At 36.5% G+C, this 23124-nt stretch overlaps 2 protein-coding genes across 3 annotated transcripts; one reads left to right on the top strand and one right to left on the bottom strand.

Moving 5' to 3' along the window:
• Positions 1 to 275: 275 nt before the first annotated feature.
• Positions 276 to 2280, bottom strand: LOC125476057 (transcription factor MYB53-like). The gene is made up of 3 exons (XM_048581785.1): positions 1998 to 2280; positions 1453 to 1582; positions 276 to 1330 (listed from the first exon to the last, which is right to left on the bottom strand). The coding sequence occupies exons 1-3, from the start codon at positions 2128 to 2130 to the stop codon at positions 508 to 510; spliced, it is 1086 nt and encodes a 361-aa protein (XP_048437742.1). The 5' UTR covers positions 2131 to 2280; the 3' UTR covers positions 276 to 507.
• A 13343-nt stretch (positions 2281 to 15623) lies between these two features.
• On the top strand, positions 15624 to 18748 carry LOC103962194 (signal peptidase complex-like protein DTM1). 2 transcript variants are annotated; one of them, XM_048581324.1, is made up of 3 exons: positions 15624 to 16144; positions 18118 to 18228; positions 18567 to 18748. In XM_048581324.1, the coding sequence occupies exons 1-2, from the start codon at positions 15900 to 15902 to the stop codon at positions 18203 to 18205; spliced, it is 333 nt and encodes a 110-aa protein (XP_048437281.1). In that variant the 5' UTR covers positions 15624 to 15899; the 3' UTR covers positions 18206 to 18228; positions 18567 to 18748. The 2 variants fall into 2 exon arrangements, with proteins under 2 accessions (XP_048437281.1, XP_009373145.1); XM_009374870.3 differs by having other exon boundaries at positions 15627 to 16144; positions 18118 to 18215.
• Positions 18749 to 23124: the final 4376 nt, after the last annotated feature.

Here is a 23124-nt window from a genome sequence, read left to right as displayed (position 1 = left end):
AAATGTGGTAATTGAAGTTTACACTGCTTGGCTCGTAACATGTAAGAAGTTATTTTTACATACTTGCAAATCACAATTTAACACGTATACATTAATAACTTATTAAAGTGCAACAAAAAAACTACCGCACACAAAGATTTCCTTCTAAAAGATGAGAAATTAGCACTATACTGTATGACAAAAGTCCGGGTCTTGTAAAAAGTGGTCCAACCATAAATTTTTCAAAACAGTTTTTATAAAAAAAAAGAGAATTAAACAGACGAATGAACAAATAATTCACAATTACAAAGAGGGAGGAGAGTAAATTTAAAATACTCATCCCAAAACAATAATGTCCATATATATGTATATAATGCGTAAATATACAAGCTAGTTGTACATGTACAAGTATACATTGATATGCATGACATACACCTATCTGTATTTGGCATATACACGCTTGCAAATGCATGCAATAAGTCACCATATATATGGAGAATCTGTGAAATAATATTTAACTAAGAATTGTCAACCATAATTGGCGTCCTCAAGAAATAGTTCAGGCCAGTAGGATGAAGAAGTACTACTTCTGCCTCCATAGGTAGAACTGCTGCAGCACGCATCTCCAGGAACATTGCTGGTTGGAGGAATAGAGGGAGGAATAGAGGGAGCAGTAGGAGATAAAAGATTATTAAACCATGGAGATTCATCGGGTAGGTTATTTTCTTGACTACTGACCATTTTAAAGTTGGAGCCCTGGCCCATTTCCTGATCACTGTTATTCAAAGATGGTAGAGAACTGAAAGGGACTTGTGGGTCTGCTAGGTCATAAGGCAGTAGGGTTTGATGTTGGTGGAGTGGTTGAGAAGAATTACGACCATATCCGTGATCAGAAAATGAGCTTGGATTTTCCAGTTGTGGTGAATTAAAATTTGGGTTTTCTTTGCTGGGAGAAATATTAATTGAGTTTAGCAAATTAAAAGCCTGATCATCCATTTCCATTTCCATCTCGGTGTTTCTGTTGTGCCTGTAATTGTCAGTGTTGCTTGTATAAGGTACGGATTGAAGTAAATGCTGCATGTATTGAAGCTTGGACAACTGAACTGCTTGATCTGCTTGTAATGTTGCAGCATGTTGATTAATGTGATCTACGGGCTGATATTGCTGCATGAGATCCTGCAGGTTAGCTAGGGCTAAAAGCTGAGATAAGCTGGAAAATAGATCAGTTCTTGGCTGATGGGTCATTGGATCAAAACCCATCTGGATCAGCTTCTTCTTCAAATGTGTGTTCCAGAAGTTCTTGATTTCATTGTCCGTTCGGCCGTCTAAGTGTGTTGCAATTGCTGACCATCTTGTAAGTAAGAAAAAACAAGTTTTAATATTTATGCAAACACACGCATATATATAGAAGGAACGGTTGAAAACCTTGATGTATTTAATCATGGAACCAAGAGAAGTAGAATAAAGCATTACTTGTTTCCAAGGATAGAATGGAGATGAAGAATTGTTTGCTCCTCTTCTTCAGAAAATTTGCCTCTTTTGATATCAGGTCTTAAGTAGTTCGTCCATCTTAGCCTGCAACTCTTGCCACATCTATTGAGACCTACAAAAGAGAAAATGATATTTGAAATGGGTACATTTTTGCTCACTACCATCAAGTGGTGATAATGCTCACCACCTTATTTATTACCGTTGGATGAGTTTAAAATTTTGAGATTTATATATATATATATATATATATATATTACACAAATCTGGAGATTTAATTCATCTAATGGTGATAAATAGAGTGGTGAGAAAAAATATTCCCTTTTGAAATTGATAAAATCAACAAATCTTACCACCCAATGTCATAAAAGAGATCCTAAACTCAAATCTCAATATAATGGTGGTGAGAAACGATGCATTTGCGTGTTATGGGCAGTAATAATGTTAGCTTAAGCTGTCGAGGATAGTTGTCGTAAACTAACTATTTAATCAACAAATTAAGAGATGCTAATTATATATTATAAGCAAACCTGCAAGCTTTGGAAGAGCTCTCCAACTTCCATGGCCATGTTGTTCAATGTATTGCACAAGCTTTTGATCCTCTTCTGGAGTCCAAGGTCCTTTCTTGAGACCACTTTCATCACTACAGGGAGATCTCCCCATTGTGTTTAATCAATTTCTGAATATGATCGTAATTTGCTTAATTAACTTGGTCAGCTGCTCCCTTGCTTCCCTGATGTTTCCTGAAAAACTAGGGGTGCCTATTTATACACAAATTAACTAGAACATGGGCTGCTCTAATTTCGATAACTAAGTTTTTTAATGCCAAGCTGAAGAGCGAAACTTTCAAATCACAATGTCAACGTTGCAGGTCACCGCTTTATAAAAAAACTCGACTCATGCACGCAAGCAGAGATCCTTTCGTACGTCATTGTTTGCATGGCTTCACAAACGACTTACGCTTACTACGTCTTAAATTTGAACTTTACAAGTGCTTATTCCTAACCTTGAGAATCTACGGTCTACTACTTATTATGAATAAGGTTCTTATCACAAAAGTTCCTAGAAATTGACCCACGTATCAAAATGATCTTTAAAATTAAAAATTGATCAATGTAGTCTTTAAAAAATGGGTGTCGCAAATCAATATGGTCATTCTGTTATAATTCTATAAAAAATTCTTATGTGTTGATGTGTGTTTAATAATCAATTAAAAAAGTTGTCAAAACACCTTTTTGCACAGTGAGATTATCTCAAGGTAGAACTTGCCGTTCTCCCCAACACCAAGATCACCGAGGGAGCACCAACAAGATCTCAAAGATTAAGGTTGTGAGGTTGTTGATCATCCAAATATTGACAGTGGTGTCACAAAAATCATTGCCAGTCCAAGCCGTCACCAAAGGTGGTCTCGATCATGGTCCAATTACCTAGGTGAAGGGTGTAAAGATGGGTGTCTTGAGAATTTTTTTAGAGAAAAGAGTACAAAGGCTACCATAGACGGAGGTAGAGCAGTATGGGTTGGGATGGAAAGTGATTGCAGGACTTGGTTTCTGGGTTGACAACTTTTATAATTAATTATTAAATTATTAAAGATACTTTTTTTTTAATTTAATTAAACTTTTGCGATCCATTTATAGAATTGTGATGGAAGTACCACATTGATTTGAGACAGTTATTTGTAGGATGCAGTGATTGATTTTCATTTTCAGAGACCATCTTGGGGGTCAATTTCATAGACTATTTCTGATAAAAAAAAAAAAGACTTTAATTTGGGATCCATTTATGTGCCACATCAGCACAGAACATAATTTTTTGACAAAATTGTGATGGAATGACCACATTGATTTGTAACATCTATTTTCAGGGACTACATTGATTGATTTCAATTTCAGGGGCTATCTTGATGGTGTGGGACAATTTCATTGACCTAACCTTTATGAATATCATATATGTGTGGTAGAATGTACATTTACATATACTATGTCACATCCCGGCAGGAGCCCCCACCACATCTCGAACTCGACTCCACCGTAGCACGATATTGTCCGCTTTGGGACCCGATCACGCCCTCACGGTTTTGTTTCTGGGAACTCACACGAGAACTTCCCAGTGGGTCACCCATCTTGGGAATGCTCTCGCGCGAACTCGCTTAACTTCGGAGTTTCTACGGAATCCGAAGTCAGTGAGCTCCTAAAAGACCTCGTGTTAGGTAGAGATGAGAATATATATATAAGGCTTACAGGATCCACTCCCCTGGTGATACCAAACTAACACACCCCAACCTAGATTGAGGCATGACGGCCAGCACACCTCGATCTAGGTTGGGGTGTGTCATACTAGAGATTATGGATACCCGCATGTACAAGCCAAAATGCAAAAGTACTTAAAAATAATATTCCCACATTTAGTATGTAAACATATATTTTGTTTGTATGTAAAATTTATATGGAAATTCTCTTATCAGACTTATGATAGATCTCTATCTTGTACATATAGTAAATTTATCACTATGTTATTATATTTCATTTGAATGTGTAATTTAGGTTCACAATTTAAAAATATAATACACTAATTTGACATGTAAATTGAGGTATTTCAACTTAATTTACAATCTAACAATATATGTACGTGCATGTAAATAGAGGTATTTTAACTTAATTTACAATGAATGAGAAGACAATACGAGATTTCTCAGGTACCTTTGAACTTGGTGTTTTACTATATCGCACCACTTCGATTTATATCCACTTAAAATTGTGAAAGTTACATATAATATTCATGAGTTCAACCTATATAAAAACCACCTGCCCTAGAAGTGGAAAAGGAAGACTAAATGCACACAATGTTGTCCATGTGTTTTAACCTCATTGATGATATGCCTATACAACAATCATAAAATGGCACACGTCACTTATTTCTAACCTCTTCAGTTAAATCAATCACCTAATCTAAAGAACCCACAAAAGTCCATGAAAACCCTGTGTACCAATCCCCTCTCCACCTCAAAACAAAAGAACATATAGCAAATACGAAAAATGCTAGGCAAATTATCTTTTTAGACCATATTTGTAAATTATGTAATGTGACATTAATAAAAAACAAACATGTTCATCAAACACTTAAATAATAATTCAATTATTAACAATTACATCGTATGATTTATAAAATACAATTTAAATAGATGATTTTCTGGCATTACCCAACAAATACAAAATTAAAAAATTATTGGTGTTAATTATTAGACACTTAGATATATTGTTAGAAAGAGACAGTAGAAGATTGCTTCCATGGGGCCCATTTGACTTGGAGGGTGGGGCAGTTAGAGGGGAATTAGTTGGTGCAGCAAATGCCCCAAATTTGCACCAATTTTTCCTCTTTTGTTTCAGTGCAACACACAACCATTCTCGACACGCTTGAGAACTCATCTATGGTGTTTGTTGGTAGCGATTGTCCTCTTTCATCTTGTTTCTTATGCATACTTTCCCTCGATGTTTCCTATATATTGGTATAACCTTCTGGTTTGAATCAACCACTAAAGTAAAAGGTTATCCTCTAGTACAAGCCAGTGTCTTTTTTTTTTTTTTTTTTCTTAGGGTAAAAAATTAAAGATAATTATTATTGGCACTCTAAAAATCTCATTTTTTATTCCAAACTTTCTATAATTAGAAAGAAAAATACATTTATGTAGAGTATATAATAAGATTGTTGAAGTGTTAATAACAATTCTCAAATTAAATTCGTTAAACATAAAATGAATGGCTATATAGGCCAACTCAAAGGAAGGTAGAAAATCTAAACTATTGGAAGAATCTAAAGGCACAAAAGCCCACAATAAGCAGAAAGATAGAAAATAACATAACCCTAATTCAAGCCAGTGTCCTTTGCACGAAGGCAATGCAAAATGAAATATAATGCACCAACAATTAAAACTGAGATATCAAGTTCGATCACTTTTTCACTAATATCGCTTGTATAAAAATATATATAAATCAAATTTAAGGAGTTAGCTCTAGCTTAGTCTCTTTGATCTTAATGATCTTGATATCCATTATATTGATGTATGTTGATGCACAAAATCATACAATGATTATAAACTAACTAAGAAACCATCACAAAATGAATATAAACCAAGTTAACAACCTAGTGGCCACCATAACAGCCATATGGCAAAATGTCTCAATGAAATTTTCAATATAAGTTGTAATTTATTTTATTAAGTTTTCAATGTGGAATTTCCTTAGTCCCCACTACAATTAGGAGCAGAATCATCAATATAAATTGTAATTTATTTTATTAAATTCGACTTACGTGAATAATGAGTTTGATATAGTCCTAGTCCTTAGCCAGTGTTACTTGTCAGGTGACCAATTATCTGTGAATAAGGTTTTGAAGGATGATGAAAGTTGACTTCTTTTTAGTGATTGAGCCCGACTTTATTGTTATTAAGAATGTATCCTACAATAATGAGAGAAGCGACTTTACATAGCTTCTTAGTAAGTTGGCTACTCCTCATATTACTAATTAATTCTATGGTGGGATCTTAACTTCTTCATGATATCAAAACAAGTTGTCTCATGTGTGAAGCCTAACGGTCACATGTCCTCTATGTCACCATGTTTGTGTTGTTCATGTGTTAGGTTTGAAATTTGACCACAAATGAGATTGCGTATTGAGAATGAATCTCACATTAATGAGATGAGGAACCTTGTATAAGCTTATAAGTAAATTGAGATGCTCTCTGTATCACCAATTGATTTTAAGGAAAACTAATGAAAAAGGCTTGAAAACTTTGAGTTTTAATGATAAGGACAAAATAAAGGGTAAAGTGAATAGTACTAGGATTGACTTTTTAGTGTAAAAATGTGGTTTTTCGTTAAAGTAAACATTACCGTGGGCTTTTCATTAAAACTCCCTTGATTTTATAATGAAACTTTAACTTCTTGATCCATAACTACCTATCTCTTTGCTGTCAATTTGACCAATTGTTTACCTTCTGAAATGGGTTTCATGGCAGCAAAAATTTTACATCTAAATTTCGAACTCGGTCGACTAGGTCCTATAATTATTGAGCCCAAATGGCCCAATTACTTTATTATCCCCCTTTAGCTCCAACCAGAACATCATCACTTGTTTGTTGATGAGCTTCTTAATGAATGCGATTCAGAATTAAGCTACTCTACATCTGGTATCTGCTAATCTATGTGTTATCGACATGATGTTCACATAAGTTCACATCAAAAAATAAAAAATAAAAAATAAAAAGATTCGTTCGTTAATATTTATGGACTGTTTGATAACTATTTTGTTTTGAACTTTTATTTTTATTTTTTTGAAAATTAAAAAAATTAAAAAATATATATTATAACTACTTTTAGTTTAAAAAATAAAAAAATAAAAAAACTAAAAACTATTTTCTGTTGTAGGCCTAATTCACTTAACTGTATTTAGGACTAGATAGGGAAAGGGCTGGCAGCAAGAGAGAGAGAAGAGAGAGATGTCATTCTGAGGTGTGTGTTGTATCACCCCATTGTGCCTTTATTTATAGGATTACAACTCTAATAGGATATTAACTACTAAAGGGAATATTCAAAGATATCCCTAGATACACTAGGATTTACACAATCACATTCCTAATCTAATAGGACTGCAACACTCCATCTTGGGTGTGTAAATACTAAAACAAAACATCACATTAGATCTTCAGTAGGTGAGGTAGAACAGTTGATGAAGTCGTCAGCACAACGGGTGAATGAAAGTCTCAAATTTAAAAGAAAGTATGCATGGGTAGTAAAACTCATAAAATCTTGTTATGGTAAAACCTAAGGTAGGTAAAAACCTATAGACTAAGGAGAAAAGTGAGAAATATGCATAATGTCTAAAACAAACGTCAAACAGGACGAAAGTAGTGAACTCAATGAAGTATGATCATCCTAGGATGGGTGCCTCATCAAAACCTCGTTAAGTAGCAAAAACCCAGTGGGAAAAATGCTCCTAATCGTAGGAAAATAAGTACATTAAGATCAAGTGAGTATGCTTCAGGATACTTCTCTGAGTTTGACATAACTTCCAAATAAGAGAACTACAAACAATTCAACTCAGATCATTTACGCATACCGATTCCTTAGACGAGTTTCTGAAAAGTAGACTTGGGGAATGACTTGGTGAAAAGATCGGCTAGGTTGTCCTAAGAATGAATTTGCTTGACTACAATGTTCTGATGCTGTTGTTGCTGGTGAGAATAAAAGAACTTCGACGCTATGTGCTTAGTGTTGTCTCCCTTAATGTATCCCTTCTTTAACTGCTCGAGACATGCTGCATTGTCTTCAAAGATCGTCGTAGGAAGGTCAACGACAAAAGTAAGACCACTAGTGCTTCGAATATGTTCCATGATTGCTCTCAATCAAAAGCACTCATGCGATGCTTCATGCAAAGCGAAAATCTCAGCATGGTTCGAAGAAGTCACAACTAGCGTTTGCTTCGTAGACCTCCAAGATATAGCGATGTCTCCAACAGTAAACACATAGCCCGTTTAAGAACGTGTCATATGTGGGTCAAACAGATAACCAATATCTGCGTAACCAACAAGACGGGAATCAACCCGATGACCGAAGAGGGCGAAGGCTCTTCTCAAGGATTCATGGCTGTAGAACAAGCCCAAATCTATCATACCCTTGAGGTAGAGGAAAATATCTTTAACACTATTTCAGTGTCTGCATGTAGGCGTGTTGCTGTAACTAGCCAAAAGATTAACAGCAAAATAAATGTCAGGTCTAGTACATTGAGCCAAGTACAATAAAGCACCAATTGCACTTAGGTATGGAACTTCAGGCTCCAAAATCTCTTCCTCATCTTCCTTAGGATGGAACTCGTTTAGCATCTAGAGTCCGAACTACCATAGGAGTACTCGAAGGCTTCACTTTATCCTCATTAAAATGTTGCAACACCTTTTGGGTGTAGTTCGATTGATGTACTAGGATTCCATCTGATTAATGCTTGATCTCCAGGCTGAAACAATATTGAGTTTTCCCAAGATGTTTCATTTCAAATTCCGATTTCAAGTGAACGACAATTTCCTTAAGCTCTGCGGGAGTTCCGATTAGCTTCATGTCGTCGACATAAATTGGAATGATCTCAAATCCGGAATGTGACTTCTTAATGAACATGCATGTGCATAATTCATTGTTCACATAACCCTGACTTGTCAAATATTCACTCAGACGGTTATACCACATCCGCCCGGATTGTTTCAATTTGTAGAGTGATATCCTTAATCTAATTGAGAAAGTGTTTCGTGGTCTAGAACTATTTGAACCAGTCAACGGAAGTTCTTTTGGAACTTTCATGTAGATTTTTGTATCTAGATCCCCATAGAGATACGCAGTTACCACGTCCATAAGCTGCATATTTAGTTTTTCAGAAACTACCAAATTGGAATGTTATGACGTCCATTACGGGGGAATACGTCTCCTCATAATTAACCCCAGGGCGTTGAGAGAAGTCTTGCGCTACGACGAGTGCTTTGTATCGCACTATTTCATTCATCTCATTACGCTTCTAAACGAAAACCCATTTATAGCCCATGGGCTTCACATGTGGTGCAGTAGGAGCTACATTCCCAAACACCTTACGTTTCGCAAGCGAATCGAGTTCAGCCTGGATCGACATTCATTAACGAAATATGGTTCCATGTCATAGCTAAACATGATGTCAGAAGCAACTATATACGCAAATGCATCATCAACAATCATCTCTTTCTGATTCCAAACCTCATCCAAAGCTGCGTAATGGACCAAAATCTCATGATTCTCGGGATACTGGTTTGTTTCATCTAAGACATCACTGTAATCTAGAATAACCTCATGCGTTGGAACAGATGAATAAGCAACGGTCGGATTCAAACTAGGGTAAGTAGTTTATGCCATTTTCTTCTTCTAGGGTTGTGAATCCTTTGAACCAGGGGGTTTGCCACGTTTCAGGGTAGAAGTAAATGATTGGCTAATCGTTAGTGTACCGGGCCACGTAGGTGTGCAGCCGCCCCACCCTCGGGGACGATCCGGCCTTCTAAGGCAATGGTACAGTGTACGTTGAGTACGTCCATCTTTGCAGGTGTGTTTGCAACGGGTATATATATGATATCGTTACCTTTTCTAGATCAGTAAATGCATCCGACATGCTTTGAACGATGCTCTGAAGATCTAGAATACATCACACTTCAGTTTCAGACTAAAAGATATGAGGATCTAAATGAGACATAGTGGGAGTATTCCACTACAATTCGCGGTGTTCTACAAGAACGTTAGTGATATTATCTCCCCCTAACAACGTGAAGACTGGCTCATCAAAGTGACAATTTGCAAAACGTGCGGTAAAGAGATCTCTTGTCAAGGCCTCTAAGTAGTGAATAATTGATGGTGAATTATAACTGACATAGATTACCATTTTTCTCTGAGGACCTATTTTGGTACATAATGGCGACGCTATTGGCACATAGACTGCGCACCTAAACACAAGTAAATGCAAGACGTCAGACTCGTATCCAGTAACCAACCGTAACGGTGAATGAGGTTGGAGGGCGGTGGGCTTCAGGTGGACCAGCATAATTGTGTGCAATATTGCATAGCCCCAGGCAGATACTGGCAAGTTGGTTCTCATAACCAAAGTCCGAGCTATCATTTGAAGGCGCTTTATGAAAGCTTCTGCCAGGTCGTTTTAAGTGTGACCATGAGGTACATGATTTTCAACTTTAATCCCAACAGACATGCAATAATCATAAAAAAATTATGGCGTAAACTCTACAACGTTATCTAGTCAAATCAACTTAATCAGATAATTAGGGTGGTGAGCCCTAAGCTTAATAATTTATGCTAGGAATTTTGCAAATGCAGTATTACGTGTAGACAATAAGCAGACAAGTGACCATCGAGTCGATGCATCAACCAACACCATGAAGTATCTAAATTGTCTGCATGTTGGTTGGATAAGTCCACAAATATCCTCTTGAATCCTCTGAAGAAACTTAAGGGGTCTATGAATAATCTTTGTAAGTGAGGGCAAAATGTTCAACTTCCCCAGGGAGCATGCTTTGCAAAGCGGATGGGCGAGATAAGATTTTAAGTGATGCCCATGTGATACTTTGAGGATACGTCACATCATATCTCGTCCAGGGTGTCTCATTCGATCATGCCAAATCAGGAAAGCCATAGGGCCGACCACATGATGGGTTTCTACCGATCAAATGGTTGTTATGTACAACCCACTCGGGAGAGGTTCCAGCTTTTTGCGAATATGCTTGCGGCCATATTCATAAAAAGTGATACAAAGAAATTCAGAACCATTTTCTTCAGTGGTTTCAACATGATATTGATTATCTCGAATATCTCTAAAACTCAACAACGTTCTTCCAGAATGTGGAGAATAAAGTGCCTCTTTAATGGTTAATTTAGTAACATTAGACAACATAATACGGGCCTTTCCGTTTCCTTCTATCAGGTTGGATGGTCATGAAAGAGTTGTAAGATGTGCATTTTTAGGTACGAAGTTAGTGAAATAGTGCTCCTCACACAATATGATGTGTGTGGTGGCACTATCAGCCAGACAACTAACTTCCTAACTAATCATACCTAGCAATAAATTAATTGAATCGGTCACATGCATAAATATAATTCCGTTCATTCAATTAATCAATTCGAGAAATAATGTCCATAAAATAATTATCCAAAATTCAAAACAAATAATTCCAAAGACTTAGAAAAATTGTCCAAAAATTAAACCGTAAACCTAAATTTTTTTTTTTGGGGGGGGGTGGGTGGGTTTGGCCACCAGGGGTGTAAAAACACACTAACATGTCTTAGAAAAATAAAACTTTATTCTTCTATGGGAACGAATGCCTCCTGAAATTCTGAAACCTCCAGAGTTATAATAACATCTTCGGGATGTTCTACATGCACAAAGTTAATCTCACGACGGGAATGATACTTGGCAATAACCTCGAGGGTAGCTCGGCATATGTGTGACCAATGATCATTTGATCCATAGTGCTAGCACATGTCTAGTTCAGTGGAAGCTGATTAAATGGTAGTTTTTCCTTTCTTCTTTTAGTTTGGGGCCTTAGAGGAAATGGTTTGGCTCTTTTGGGTCAAATTTTCTCCCTTAGGTATGCCTTTTTTTTGTTGACCTTGGGCCCGTGGTGGAGCTTGTTGCCCCTTTCCATTGCCAGGACTAGGTTTCCGTCGGTTATGGCTGCTAAAATTAGTTGCATACGCTTCAGGCGGAGCATTCCACCTAGTCGATCTAGCTTGATGATTCTTCATCAAAAGCTAGTTCTGCTTTTCAATTAGAAGTAAAACAAATATCAAATCCAAAAATTTGGTGTACTTTTGTGCCCTATATTGTTGTTGTAGGACAATATTGGTGGCATTGAAGGTCAAATAGGTATTCTCTAGGAGATCCTGTTCAGTTAAGTCATCTTTACAAAACTTAAGCAGTGATTGGATTCTACAAACTTCAGAGTTGTATTCATTCACAAACTTAAAGTCTTGGAAGTGTAAATGCTGCCAGTTATGTCTTGCTTCAGGCAAGTAAATGTCTTTTTGGTGATCGAAGCGATTAGTTAGAGCGAGCCAGAGGGTACATGGATCCTCCTCTACGAGGTACTCGGACTGCAGTGCATCAGGGATGTGTCTTCGGATGAAGATCATAGCAGAAAGTTCTGAGCTTCGTCGACGGGTTTATCGTCGATACTTTCCTCGATAGTAGCTTTGATGTGATATAAACTAGCACACAAATTAAACCCTTTTTAGATAGTTGTAGTATATGAAAGTAGGGATCGTTTTAGGCCAAGGATTTGAAGAGACGCTAATCTACACAAATTATACTCTAAATCACTAAACTAGACTCAAAAACAGAAAACTAAACTTAAACAACTCAAAACAAGCTAAACTAACTTAAATAACACAAAACTGACTCAAATAACCCAAAACAAGCACTAAGGAGTGATTTGGACGAATTTTAACTTAACTTGACTCAAAACACTAAAAAGACCAATTTGAACATATTCTAACTAAAAGACACGAAATATAAAAGGGGAAGTGGTTTTTAACGAATTTAAAGTAAAAGCAAACAGATTTAAAGACTCTAAACAATTTTGGACGAAATTGGGTGTTTTAATGGATGAATGGCTAGCTAGAGGGTTCATCTCCACACATGACACATATGCATGCAAATCGATTTCCAGTTATTATTCATATAAACCATGAATGGCAATGCCCCAAGTTAACCGTGAACTGCACAAATTAACTCTCAGATTTTCCTAATTTCATTGAATTGGACTCAGTGACGCAACCAAATTATTCTTATCAAGTTCCCTATATGAATAGCATGATAGAGATACATATCAAAGATCATTAAGTTCTATGAAAATCATAAGCAATGACAAGGCATTCGTAACTATAAACTGCATGATACTCCTGCCATGGATTCACTTAACATAATCATGACTAGTGACTTCCACTACTTATAAATATAAGGTCATAACGATTAGGTGAAATTCTCTTATATTTAAGCATCAAATTAATGCATGCAAACTAAGTATGCATCCTTAATCAACATACAAGAATAAGTTATCAATCAAATAGATAAGTAAATCGCATTCATGTTTTACGAAACAATAACTAGAGGAAATCAATTCATATCACATATATGTTCATGGCTTTGAATCCTCCTATTGCTAAAATGAATTTAGCTCCTCATGTTCGCACTTAAACAAAGATAACTTAAATTAAACATTGAAAATAAAAGATAGAATACACCTAAGAACGTTCCAGCAATCCAAGCTTGAATGGCAGGGCACGGCTCCAAGGGTCTCCTCTCCTTTCTCCTTGCAAGGCTGCGACACTAGAGAGATTTCTATGTATGATGGATGTGTGGTGCGAATTGATGTGAGAGATGGGTGATTTATGATTGCTACGACATAAGGTATTTATAGGGAGAAGGGAAGGCATGGCAAAGGCTGAAAAGGAGGGGAATTAGGACTCCAAATCAACAAGGAAAAATGACACTTTTCATTCAGATTCCAGGGAGGAAAAGGAATGGTGCTTGCGGTAGAAAACAAGGCTTCTAGAAAGGATGTATGCGACATAGATTTAGGGATAGGGCTTTGGCTTCTAGAAACCTGATTTGTAGGTATCCTAATGTCATTTAGATGTCCTCCTTGCAGCTGGAATTAAGGTAGATAAGGTTAGAATAATGTTGAGATAAAATAGGAACGGATAAGGTTTTGGATAATATTCCCTCCTTTTAGCTGATTCCTTATCTTCTTTGATCTTGAATTAATTTCTTCAACTCATAAGCGCATTCCTAGCCTCTTTTAATCTTCAAAAACATCCATCTATCTTGCTCCATGCATGTGCTATCCATTCCAAGCCCAAAAATGCTGTAAAATGCTCCAAATTGCACTTTCTTGCCAACTTTGTCATTTAAACCTGAAAACACATGAAAATAGTCTAAAACACTCTAATAAGTAGAAGTTAGCTATGTAAATGCAAGAAAACAAGCTAAGTAAGTCGCATAAATATGCTCCTATCAAGCTCTAAGACTTTTTGCTATGGAGCTTCACGTCTTGAATTCACTTTAGATAGTTTCTTCTAGACACTTCCAGAGTGTTGAGATTGAGCTTGTTCAAGTTCGACATGTCCCTAAAACAGAGGGTACATTAAGACGTGGTTAGTTGTATGGAAAACCATAGACATATATCGTAGACCATGCGGGTTTTATAGACATGTATTGGTTTAATTTAAGTATGAAAGCTACGGGTTTCATGTGGTAAGTTTTGAATGAAAACTGCGGGTTTCAAAGGCACTAAATTCGAAACTACAGGTTAGATTTAGTTATGAACGTTTGGTTCATATATAGGGGTGCTTGCAAGAACACAGAATACAATATACAATAAAGTGTAGTGAATTTGTGGATTGCTTCAGGAACCCAAGTGTAAGTGCGTCAAGACTACGAAAGATAGTCAACGGTTAAAAGAAAAGAAATAATTGAAAGCCTTTGATGTTGTAGAAGAAAGCCTCCTCCAAGATCCTTCAGTTCCTTAGCTTCTGGTAAGAGCATGCTGATAACGTGTTATAGGCCTAATTTACTGAACTGTATTTAGGACTAGAGAGGGAGAGGGTTGGCGGCAAGAGAGAAAGAAGAGAGAGATGTAATTCTGAGATGTGTGTTGTATCACCCCATTGTGCCTTTATTTATAGTAGTAGGATAGGTTAAATCATTACCCTTATAAGATTACAACTCTAATAGAATATTAACTACTAAAAGGAATATTCAAAGATATCCCTAGATACATTAGGATTTACATAGTCACATTCCTAATCTAATAGGACTGCAACATTTTCTTGAATTTTCAAAATTACCTTGAGTTTTCACTTTTTGGGTTTCAATTTTCATTTTTTAAAAACTGAAAATTAAAAGCAGTCATCAAACAAGATATTAGTTTTCATTAGCTAAAAAAATAAAAAAATAAAAGACTTTTTCAGTTTTCAAAAAAGTGAAAACTAAAAACGAAGTGTTATCAAACAATCCCTTTGTTTTTTGTTTTTATTTTAAAAATCAAAATCAAGCAAATTTTGAAAATGCGGAAAAGTAGCTTTTGGTTTTTATCTTTTTGAAACTAAAAAATATTATCACATAATATTTTAGTTTTAGAAAAAAGTGAACGAAATTTGAAAACTAAAAACAAAATTGTTATATGATTTGGGCTAAGCCATACGATGGACCGACCATAATAAATAAATATCGACCTCTCAATTCACAAAATTCGAACCTAAGAACTTTTACTAAAAAAGAAAGAGAAATACATTAGATAATAGTATTAAGTGACACATAATGATCCAATTTAGTTTTCAAATAACAAAACCAAGAACCGAATTGGTTTAGGTCAAAATCAAAAACTCGCCTACTGTTTATTTATTTTTATTTAGACAATGATATATTTAAACTAAGGAGTGAGAGAATATTTTAGTATCGAACTCGTAGTCCACAAAATTCTAACTTAGAACTTTTCATTTACAAGGAATAAATACCACTAGATCATAAATGCATTTATAATACCACTAGAACTTTTCATTTACAAGAAAGAGTGATAACAACATAAATGCATTTATAATAACAGTTGGGTTCACATTGAAAGCATTTTCTAACCACTTATCTGCACTTAATTTTGTGAAGCAAATCCTCAAAACAAGGGCGGGTTCAATTTCATTCGGTTCGGTTTTTTGATGTAGCATGGCCGCCTCCACAACCTGATCATGCCCACTTTCTCCATCCCCACCACCACACTAGTCCTTCTTCCTACTACTTCCATCCATCTTCTTCACCTTCGTCCCTGTCGTTTTCAGTAAGCTTTTCTCTGGTCTCTGTCACTAAGTATTCCCATGGCAAACGATGCCGTTTTCAGGTCTTCACTTGTTTGGTTAGCTGTAATTATGGCGGTTGTTGGAATATATACTCAGTCGTTCAAGAAGATGATGTTAACGTACGTGGTTGGTGTGCTGGGAATTGCTGGGCTGCTTTTGCCTGATTGGGGTTACTTTGACCGCGACTTCTCGCGGTGGACCTCTCCGGTTTCCTTCGAGGAGAGAGCCTATGAAATTGCTCAAAGATCTGGATTAATAACAAGGTTAGTTGAATTTTTGGGATTTTTGGGGCGTTTCTAATTAATGTTTTGATATTGCTGAGAGAGAAAAAATTAGCTAGGAATTGACTGATACATGCGTATTTGTGTTCATACGTATTGGTTCTATGATTTGGCTGATGCAAAGGTCCTGTACTTGAAGTCGTTAAGAATATCAAGAAAATGACTATTTGACAGAACGATATAGTTCATTAGGCGAAATCAGGCCGGCAGGCGAATTGAATTAACGTATTACCAAATTAAGAACTAGTTGGTTATTCAGGCTGTAGTTAATCTCCATGCCGAACGGGAAATCGCCTAGCTAGAGCTGTAAATTCAGCTCGAAGCAACTTGAGCTTGCGTTAGGTTTGGCTCGTGTTGGCTCATCGAAGCTCAGCTCTTAAAAAAAGCAAGTCAAGGTTATGTTCGGCTCAATAACAAGAAGCTAAGCTTGAAAATTGATATGTTCCATTCATAAAATTCGTAAATAGCTCATATGTTTTCACCAGATAAATCGAGCTAAATTTTCTATATGAGAAGTTATGAAAGATCATGATTGAGATTTTCTTTTTCAAGAGTAATGTTCATGTCTTTCTAAGTTTAGATTGCCTATCTTGAATTTGACTTTTGTTGAAGACATTAAGTCCCCTTGGTTTTCTTTTGTTTCAAATTAAACTTCCCTATCTTAGAGTACTATGTTTGAATCTTATCAAAAAAAAAAAAAAAAACTATGTTTGAATATTTTGTGTATATTGTTGATATTTAATGTATTTTACTATGGAAATGTGATGTTAGACTATCTTCAAAGGAGATGTCAAATTTTGAACGTAAAATTTAAATTTTGACAGTTTATGTTGCACTTTGACATCTTTTAAAGTTTTATTCTTTAACCGATATGTCAAATTAAATTATTAAATTATTATTTTATAAAATAAATTATTAAACTAATTAAAATTTAATAAAAGACATTTAAAGTTTAATTAGTAATCTATTCACCTTCCTTGATTGAAAAGAAGAAAAAAGTAGGATAATTGCATCGGTCAACTCAACATTAAATATAATAAATGATTAAACTAATTAAAAATTAATAAAATACATTTAATAATTAATAAAAAAACATTTGATAGCAACCTCTTTTGCTGCCAATCCATGTCATCACCGCATAGAATTTGGCACTTTGGTTGGAGAATATTAGTGTGGTATTTTTTTTTACTATTATAGCTCATGTGTATATTTTGGCATCTCCTTTGGAGATGTTCTTATGTTGCAAATTTTTTAACAAGAAGGGACCAACACATTATAGTAAATAATTCAAAATAGCTTGAGTATGGTATCAAGCTTGAAATTTTAAGCTTGCTCGAGCTCGGCTTGTTTAAGAAGCAAGTCAAGCCTTGCTTGAGCTCAAAAAAGTTTAAACAATTAAGGCTTAAGTAGAGTGATATTCAATTTGACTCCGCTTATTTATAGCCCCAAATTTGCCCAATTTAATTTCTCTTTTATTTGTATAATATTATACTGTGCTAATTAACCACTCGTTTTAGCCTACTACCAAGAATTGTTTACTTTTTAGGTCAATAGTAAAGGTCAATCCTTCTAAAATTTATTGGTTATCCAACCTCATTAAACATTATACTAACTAGACTTGTATAAATTTAATAGGACCGTTTCATATGTCACTTAATACTAAGGTCTAATGATATTTTTTTTTTACTTCGTAAGTAAGAATCTTAGATTCAAAACTTGTAGATGGCGAGTATGAAACTATATTTCTCTTTTGGGGCTAGTGGTTGATAAACATGGTATTGTAGCCGTGCATGTAAATAATTTTGCACGAGTGAAAAACATCGAACGAGATTTAGGGTTCGCGTGTGCTCAATTCATAAACCTTCAAGAAAATCATAACGTAAATTAATTAGTTTAAGGATTGCGTAGAAAGTTATAAGGCAGTCCTGAGTTCTGACGAATTCTCCCTTTTGCAGATTTAGAAAGTATCCCATGAGATTGGTTGCTTATGCCACAGTTTATGGGTTTGCTCTGTACAAGTGGTGGATGTTCGTATCAACCTAATATCAAAACAGTTAAGACTAATGCTGTGATTCTATTTTATTGGTTACTCTTGGTTTCTTACGTGCTTAATTTGGCTTAAATATTATGATATTATGTCATGCATTCCGGGTTCGAAACTCTTTTATTCCTTAAATTATTGTAATAGTTTTGAATTCTCATTCAAATATGTACTAATCCAATATATCTAAAAGTTTGAACTAGCTATTAATCTAGTATAATTATCCTCTTCGTAATATTGCAAGAGGTTAAAAGTTCGAATTGCCCACTTCCCAATGGAAGAGGTTATAAGGGATACCATTTTTAGTCTATAACATTACATGGTGCACATTGTTTAAGTGATGGTTGGATGAATGAACTGCAGGTATCACTGAACACATGGAGATTGAATTATAACGGTGGAGAAAGGAAGACGAGGTCATCGGACATTGACTATAAGCAGTCACAATTGTAATCTGTTGTATTTTTTGGGAGTGGAAATAAATTAATAAGTTGTTACAAAAGCATATGGTTCAATATCTTAATGGATAGAGTATTGGATTTTAACTCATGCTTTTCAAGTTCGAAACTCCTTTATCCTCTAAATTATTGTAGTAGCTTCGAATCCTCTCTCCTCTTAATAATAAAAATTAAAAAAAAAAATTGCTAAACCAAATTATATCTTACAACTCATATATTATTTTTTGACCTTCTCATTTTTCAATTAGACAACTGAAAATGACCATTGGAAACTAAAAAGATTATGACAAGTGGTGAATTGTTCTTGTAGTTAAAGTCTTTTTCTTCATCATGGTGCATTCGGCGTTCAAACCATTCCCCATGCCTTTAGAATAACGCTTGTAATAATAAATAAACTAAAGGGAATTTTTATTGGCACTCCAAATTTCTCATTCTACACTCCAAACTTTCTATATTTAGAAAGAAAAATACACTTGTGAGGAGTGTAGAATGAGATTTTTGGAGTGTCAATAACACTTCCCAAACTAAATAGGTTATGAGCAAAGATTTAGAGAAAAGTGAGTATTGGTTCTTCAAAGGGGGTTTGTGCACGTCAGGGGAAACGCGCACGCATGAAATGAACCCATTTTAAGTATATATCGAGTTGGCGTGAAAGACTAATAATCAACATTTTGTCAAATTTCCAATTTCAATTTTGTGAATTGTTCATTTAAGGACGAAAACTGCATTTCGGTCATGATCCACAAATCAATGCATCAATTTACTATGATTTTACCATAAATTACTTTTACTGTTTTATTTTTGCCCCAATAAAAAAAATATATGAGAGGTTTTGGGTTTGATGTTTCGACCTAGTAAGTTTGTTTGACTGTGGCAACGGGGCAGGATGAAATTCTCCATAATCTCTCCGGGTTCCGATGAGTTAGAGGGGTGTAGTCGATTTGGATTTCAGATGATTTTAATAGATTTTTTTTTTAAGTGACAAATTTCAAATGATTTTAATAGACTCTATCATTGTGCATGGATTTCGGCAGATTTATATGAATTTCCATATATATTTCTATGGATTTGTATGAACTGTCTTCCATGAATTTCTGTGACAGCTCGTCCTGGATTTTTCGTACTGTAAGGGTGAAATGACAGTTTTGCCCCTAGTATGTTTGTTTCGTTGTGTGGTCATTTTTGGGCTTTGGTTGGTGGAGTTTGGACCATACACACACCCTCACACTCACCCTCTCTCTCTGCCTTGTCCCAAGTCCCTCTCTCTCTCCCATTCCTATTCTTTTTGTACGGACGACACCCAAAACCCTTGAAACCTTCACAGATCGAGGAAACAAATTACATATTCGTGCTCGTGAGGTCCTTAGGAGTTCAACCATACCCATTTCAGGTAAGGATACCTTCGTTTTCACGTCGAACTCAGGATCCCCGATTTTGGTCACTGTTCATGCACACGTTAATTCTTGTGTTTTTGGGAATTTCAAGCTTGTAGGAAGCTTGGTGAGGTCCTTAGGAGGCTCGGGGTGGTTCTTTTGAAGGTTTTGGACGTCGGGATCGTGAGTTACAAGTTTGGCCAGAGTTGGTGGTGTTTTCCCGGCGAGATTTCGTGGGTTTTAGTGCTTGAAAGTGGCATGGATTTGTTCCCTTTGTTGTAAGCTTCATTTTGGTACCAATTTTGTGAAATTTGGTTGAAAAACGAAGAAGATACAAAGTTTTGAAAATGTCCCGGTTTTCCGGTGCTGGCGACGGCGCCGGAGTTTGGCCGGAGAAGATGACTGAATATTCCGTCAGTTTGGACGGAATATTCCTAACGGCATTAACGACATCAGTTAGATTTAACGGAATATTCCTGACGGCGTTAACTGACGCCGTCAGTGTGCCAGGCACGTGCCTGCGCGTGGACAGCGCGTGTGGCTGTGCCTTGGCCAGAGCGTGGGGGCGCGTGTGGCGTCGAAATTTTTTTCTAAAAATATGGGGATGTTCCTGAGGTTGAGTAGATCACGTTGGTGTATTCATACACCCCATTTGAGCATTGTATGAGAAGTTATTTAGTAAGGTTGGTTATGTGCTTTAAAATTAACGTTTTTATAGTTGTTTCGCATATAGGTGAGACCTATCCCGAGGACGAGTGCGGTCACTTGAGGCAAGGGGGTTACGACCCTTCTACATACCAGTGAGTGGGCTTTTGGTTTTCCGTATATACCTATATACTTATGTTTTTCCCATAAAATGAAATGAAATGCTTATATGTTTATATGCCACGTATATTGTTTGCCCAGTTATTTATGCATTATTGTTGCATATTTATATGTGTGTTGGTGCTGCGGACGCACAGGTAAGTGCTAGGTAAGTTATGGTTTATGTTTATATTCAGTAGTGATTTGAGATGTATAGAGAGCTCATAACCTGCACCCCCGGTGTTAGTGCTCCCGCCCAGAGTTGGGCACAGTCCTTCACGTGATATTCACCTCTCGCACCACACGCTCATCTTGGATCCAAGTTAGGTGCACAGTCCTGTCGTACAAACCACTTTAGGTGGTTCCGACTCATAGGTGACCCCCGATCATTCGCCCAGCCTTCACGTGATCGTAGCACTTGAGCGTACTTATTATACACCCAGTCCTGTCGTACAGACCACTTTAGGTGGTTCCGACTCGTGTGCAGGTATAGTTAGTGAGATGGAGATTTGGGCTCTAGATTCAGCCGTACTGGCACGTTAGGTGACTCCGGCTGACAAATTACATGGCATTGTTTGGCATTACCTGAGTACTTGCATTTTATATCGAGGCATTTTGCATGGCATATTTCCGAGCATGATTTATATATATGTATATATTCTATTTTTCTGGGAAGTATACAGGTTTTACGGCGAGGGGTTAGAACTTTGTTTATGAAATGGTTTTTGAAAAGCTTTGTTTTTGCCCACTCACGCTTTCTGTTTTGCGCCCCTCCAAGTTCTAGTTGGCTAGCACTTGTGGTGGCTTCCCAGAGGATTTTCCCGGCATATCTGACAGATTATCACCAGTGTTAGACCACATTTGGGTGTGTTTATGTACTGTTGTTTCTCTCGGACTACATTAGGTCTTCGTGCTCTGAACTTTGTTTTCACACTTACGCTTGCACATTGTAGACATCGAAATTTCAGTAAAATAAATGTTAACCAATGTATTAAAATTACAACATTTATTTACTTCACCAACCTCACACACTTACTTCACCTACAACATCCACTCACTTCACCTACAACCTCCACTCACTTCACCAAAAAAATGAATGGTGGTGATTCACTCTCAAAGCCTATAAATAGGCTTCTCCATCAAGAGGAATAGACACACACAAAAAACCTTGACACACCAATTCACAAATACATTTCTCTACTCCCAAAATGGAAGAGAATACTCCCCACACATCCAAAATCCTTGAAGCTTTGAAACTCTAAAGCTCTCAAGCATCCAACCCCCAAATTCCCAAGAATCCCGAAGAATGGAGAAAGCACTCTTCATTCTTCATCAAATCCTCCTTCAAGATCAAGCCCCGACGGCCCTTGAAGAAACTTCTATCAACCTTCAAGATCAAAGCCACGAAGGCCCTTGAAGAAAGTGTTCATCATTCATCATCCGTTCATCCTAAGATCAAGCCCCAACGGCCCTTTGGATCAACAGCACAAACAAATCCACACATCCAATCGTTCTTCAAGATCAAGCCCAAAAGCCCTTGAAGATCCGCTCATCCATCAACATTCAAGATCAAGCCCTGAAGGCCCTTGAAGAAACTTCCATCAACCTTCAAGATCAAAGCCACGAAGGCCCTTGAAGAAACTTACAACTGTTCATCCAAGATCAAGCCTCGACGGCCCTTGGATCAACAAATCTACATCTTACGGAGATCGAATCAGAGGACCAAATTTGAGAGATCGTAACCCCAAAATCATTAAACACAAAAATATTATTTTGTACACGTATTCTTGTTTCTTGTTTTTAGGAATTTTTCGTGTTCACAAATTTGGCACGCCTGGTGGGATATCTCTACCTCTCATCTCTATCCTCAAATCATCGAAAAATGCAAATGGCTCAAAAAGGGATCATCGAGCTAGATCTTAATGATGTGGTGAAGTCAAACTATACCACCGTCATTTCTGGCTCTTTGAACTCAAAATCTTCACCTCAACCGCTGGGGGCATGCTCCAAAACCATGTCAGTCAATTCAAGTGAAGTTGAAGGATGGACTTATGTCACTCCAAAGAAAATGCACAAGAAACATACGTCTCCTCCACAAGTTCACCAATCGGAAAGGGGGCAAAGCAGCTACCGTCAACCTTCAAAGCTACATGAAAGTGTTGAGGATGATGAAATTATGACACAAAGATCATCCGTTGCCATCACGATGCGCGATTTCTTCCCCAAAGACTTCTTCAATCACTCAGTCAAGACTCCTTGCTATGAAGATTGCAAGGAATGCCTCTC

This window comes from the organism of the source record quoted next, unplaced genomic scaffold, assembly GCF_019419815.1.
Source record: "Pyrus x bretschneideri cultivar Hongxiangsu unplaced genomic scaffold, Pyrus_bretschneideri_v1 Contig17, whole genome shotgun sequence".
In the NCBI taxonomy this organism is placed as follows: Eukaryota; Viridiplantae; Streptophyta; class Magnoliopsida; order Rosales; family Rosaceae; genus Pyrus; species Pyrus x bretschneideri.
This window is presented reverse-complemented; position numbering and strand designations above follow the sequence as displayed.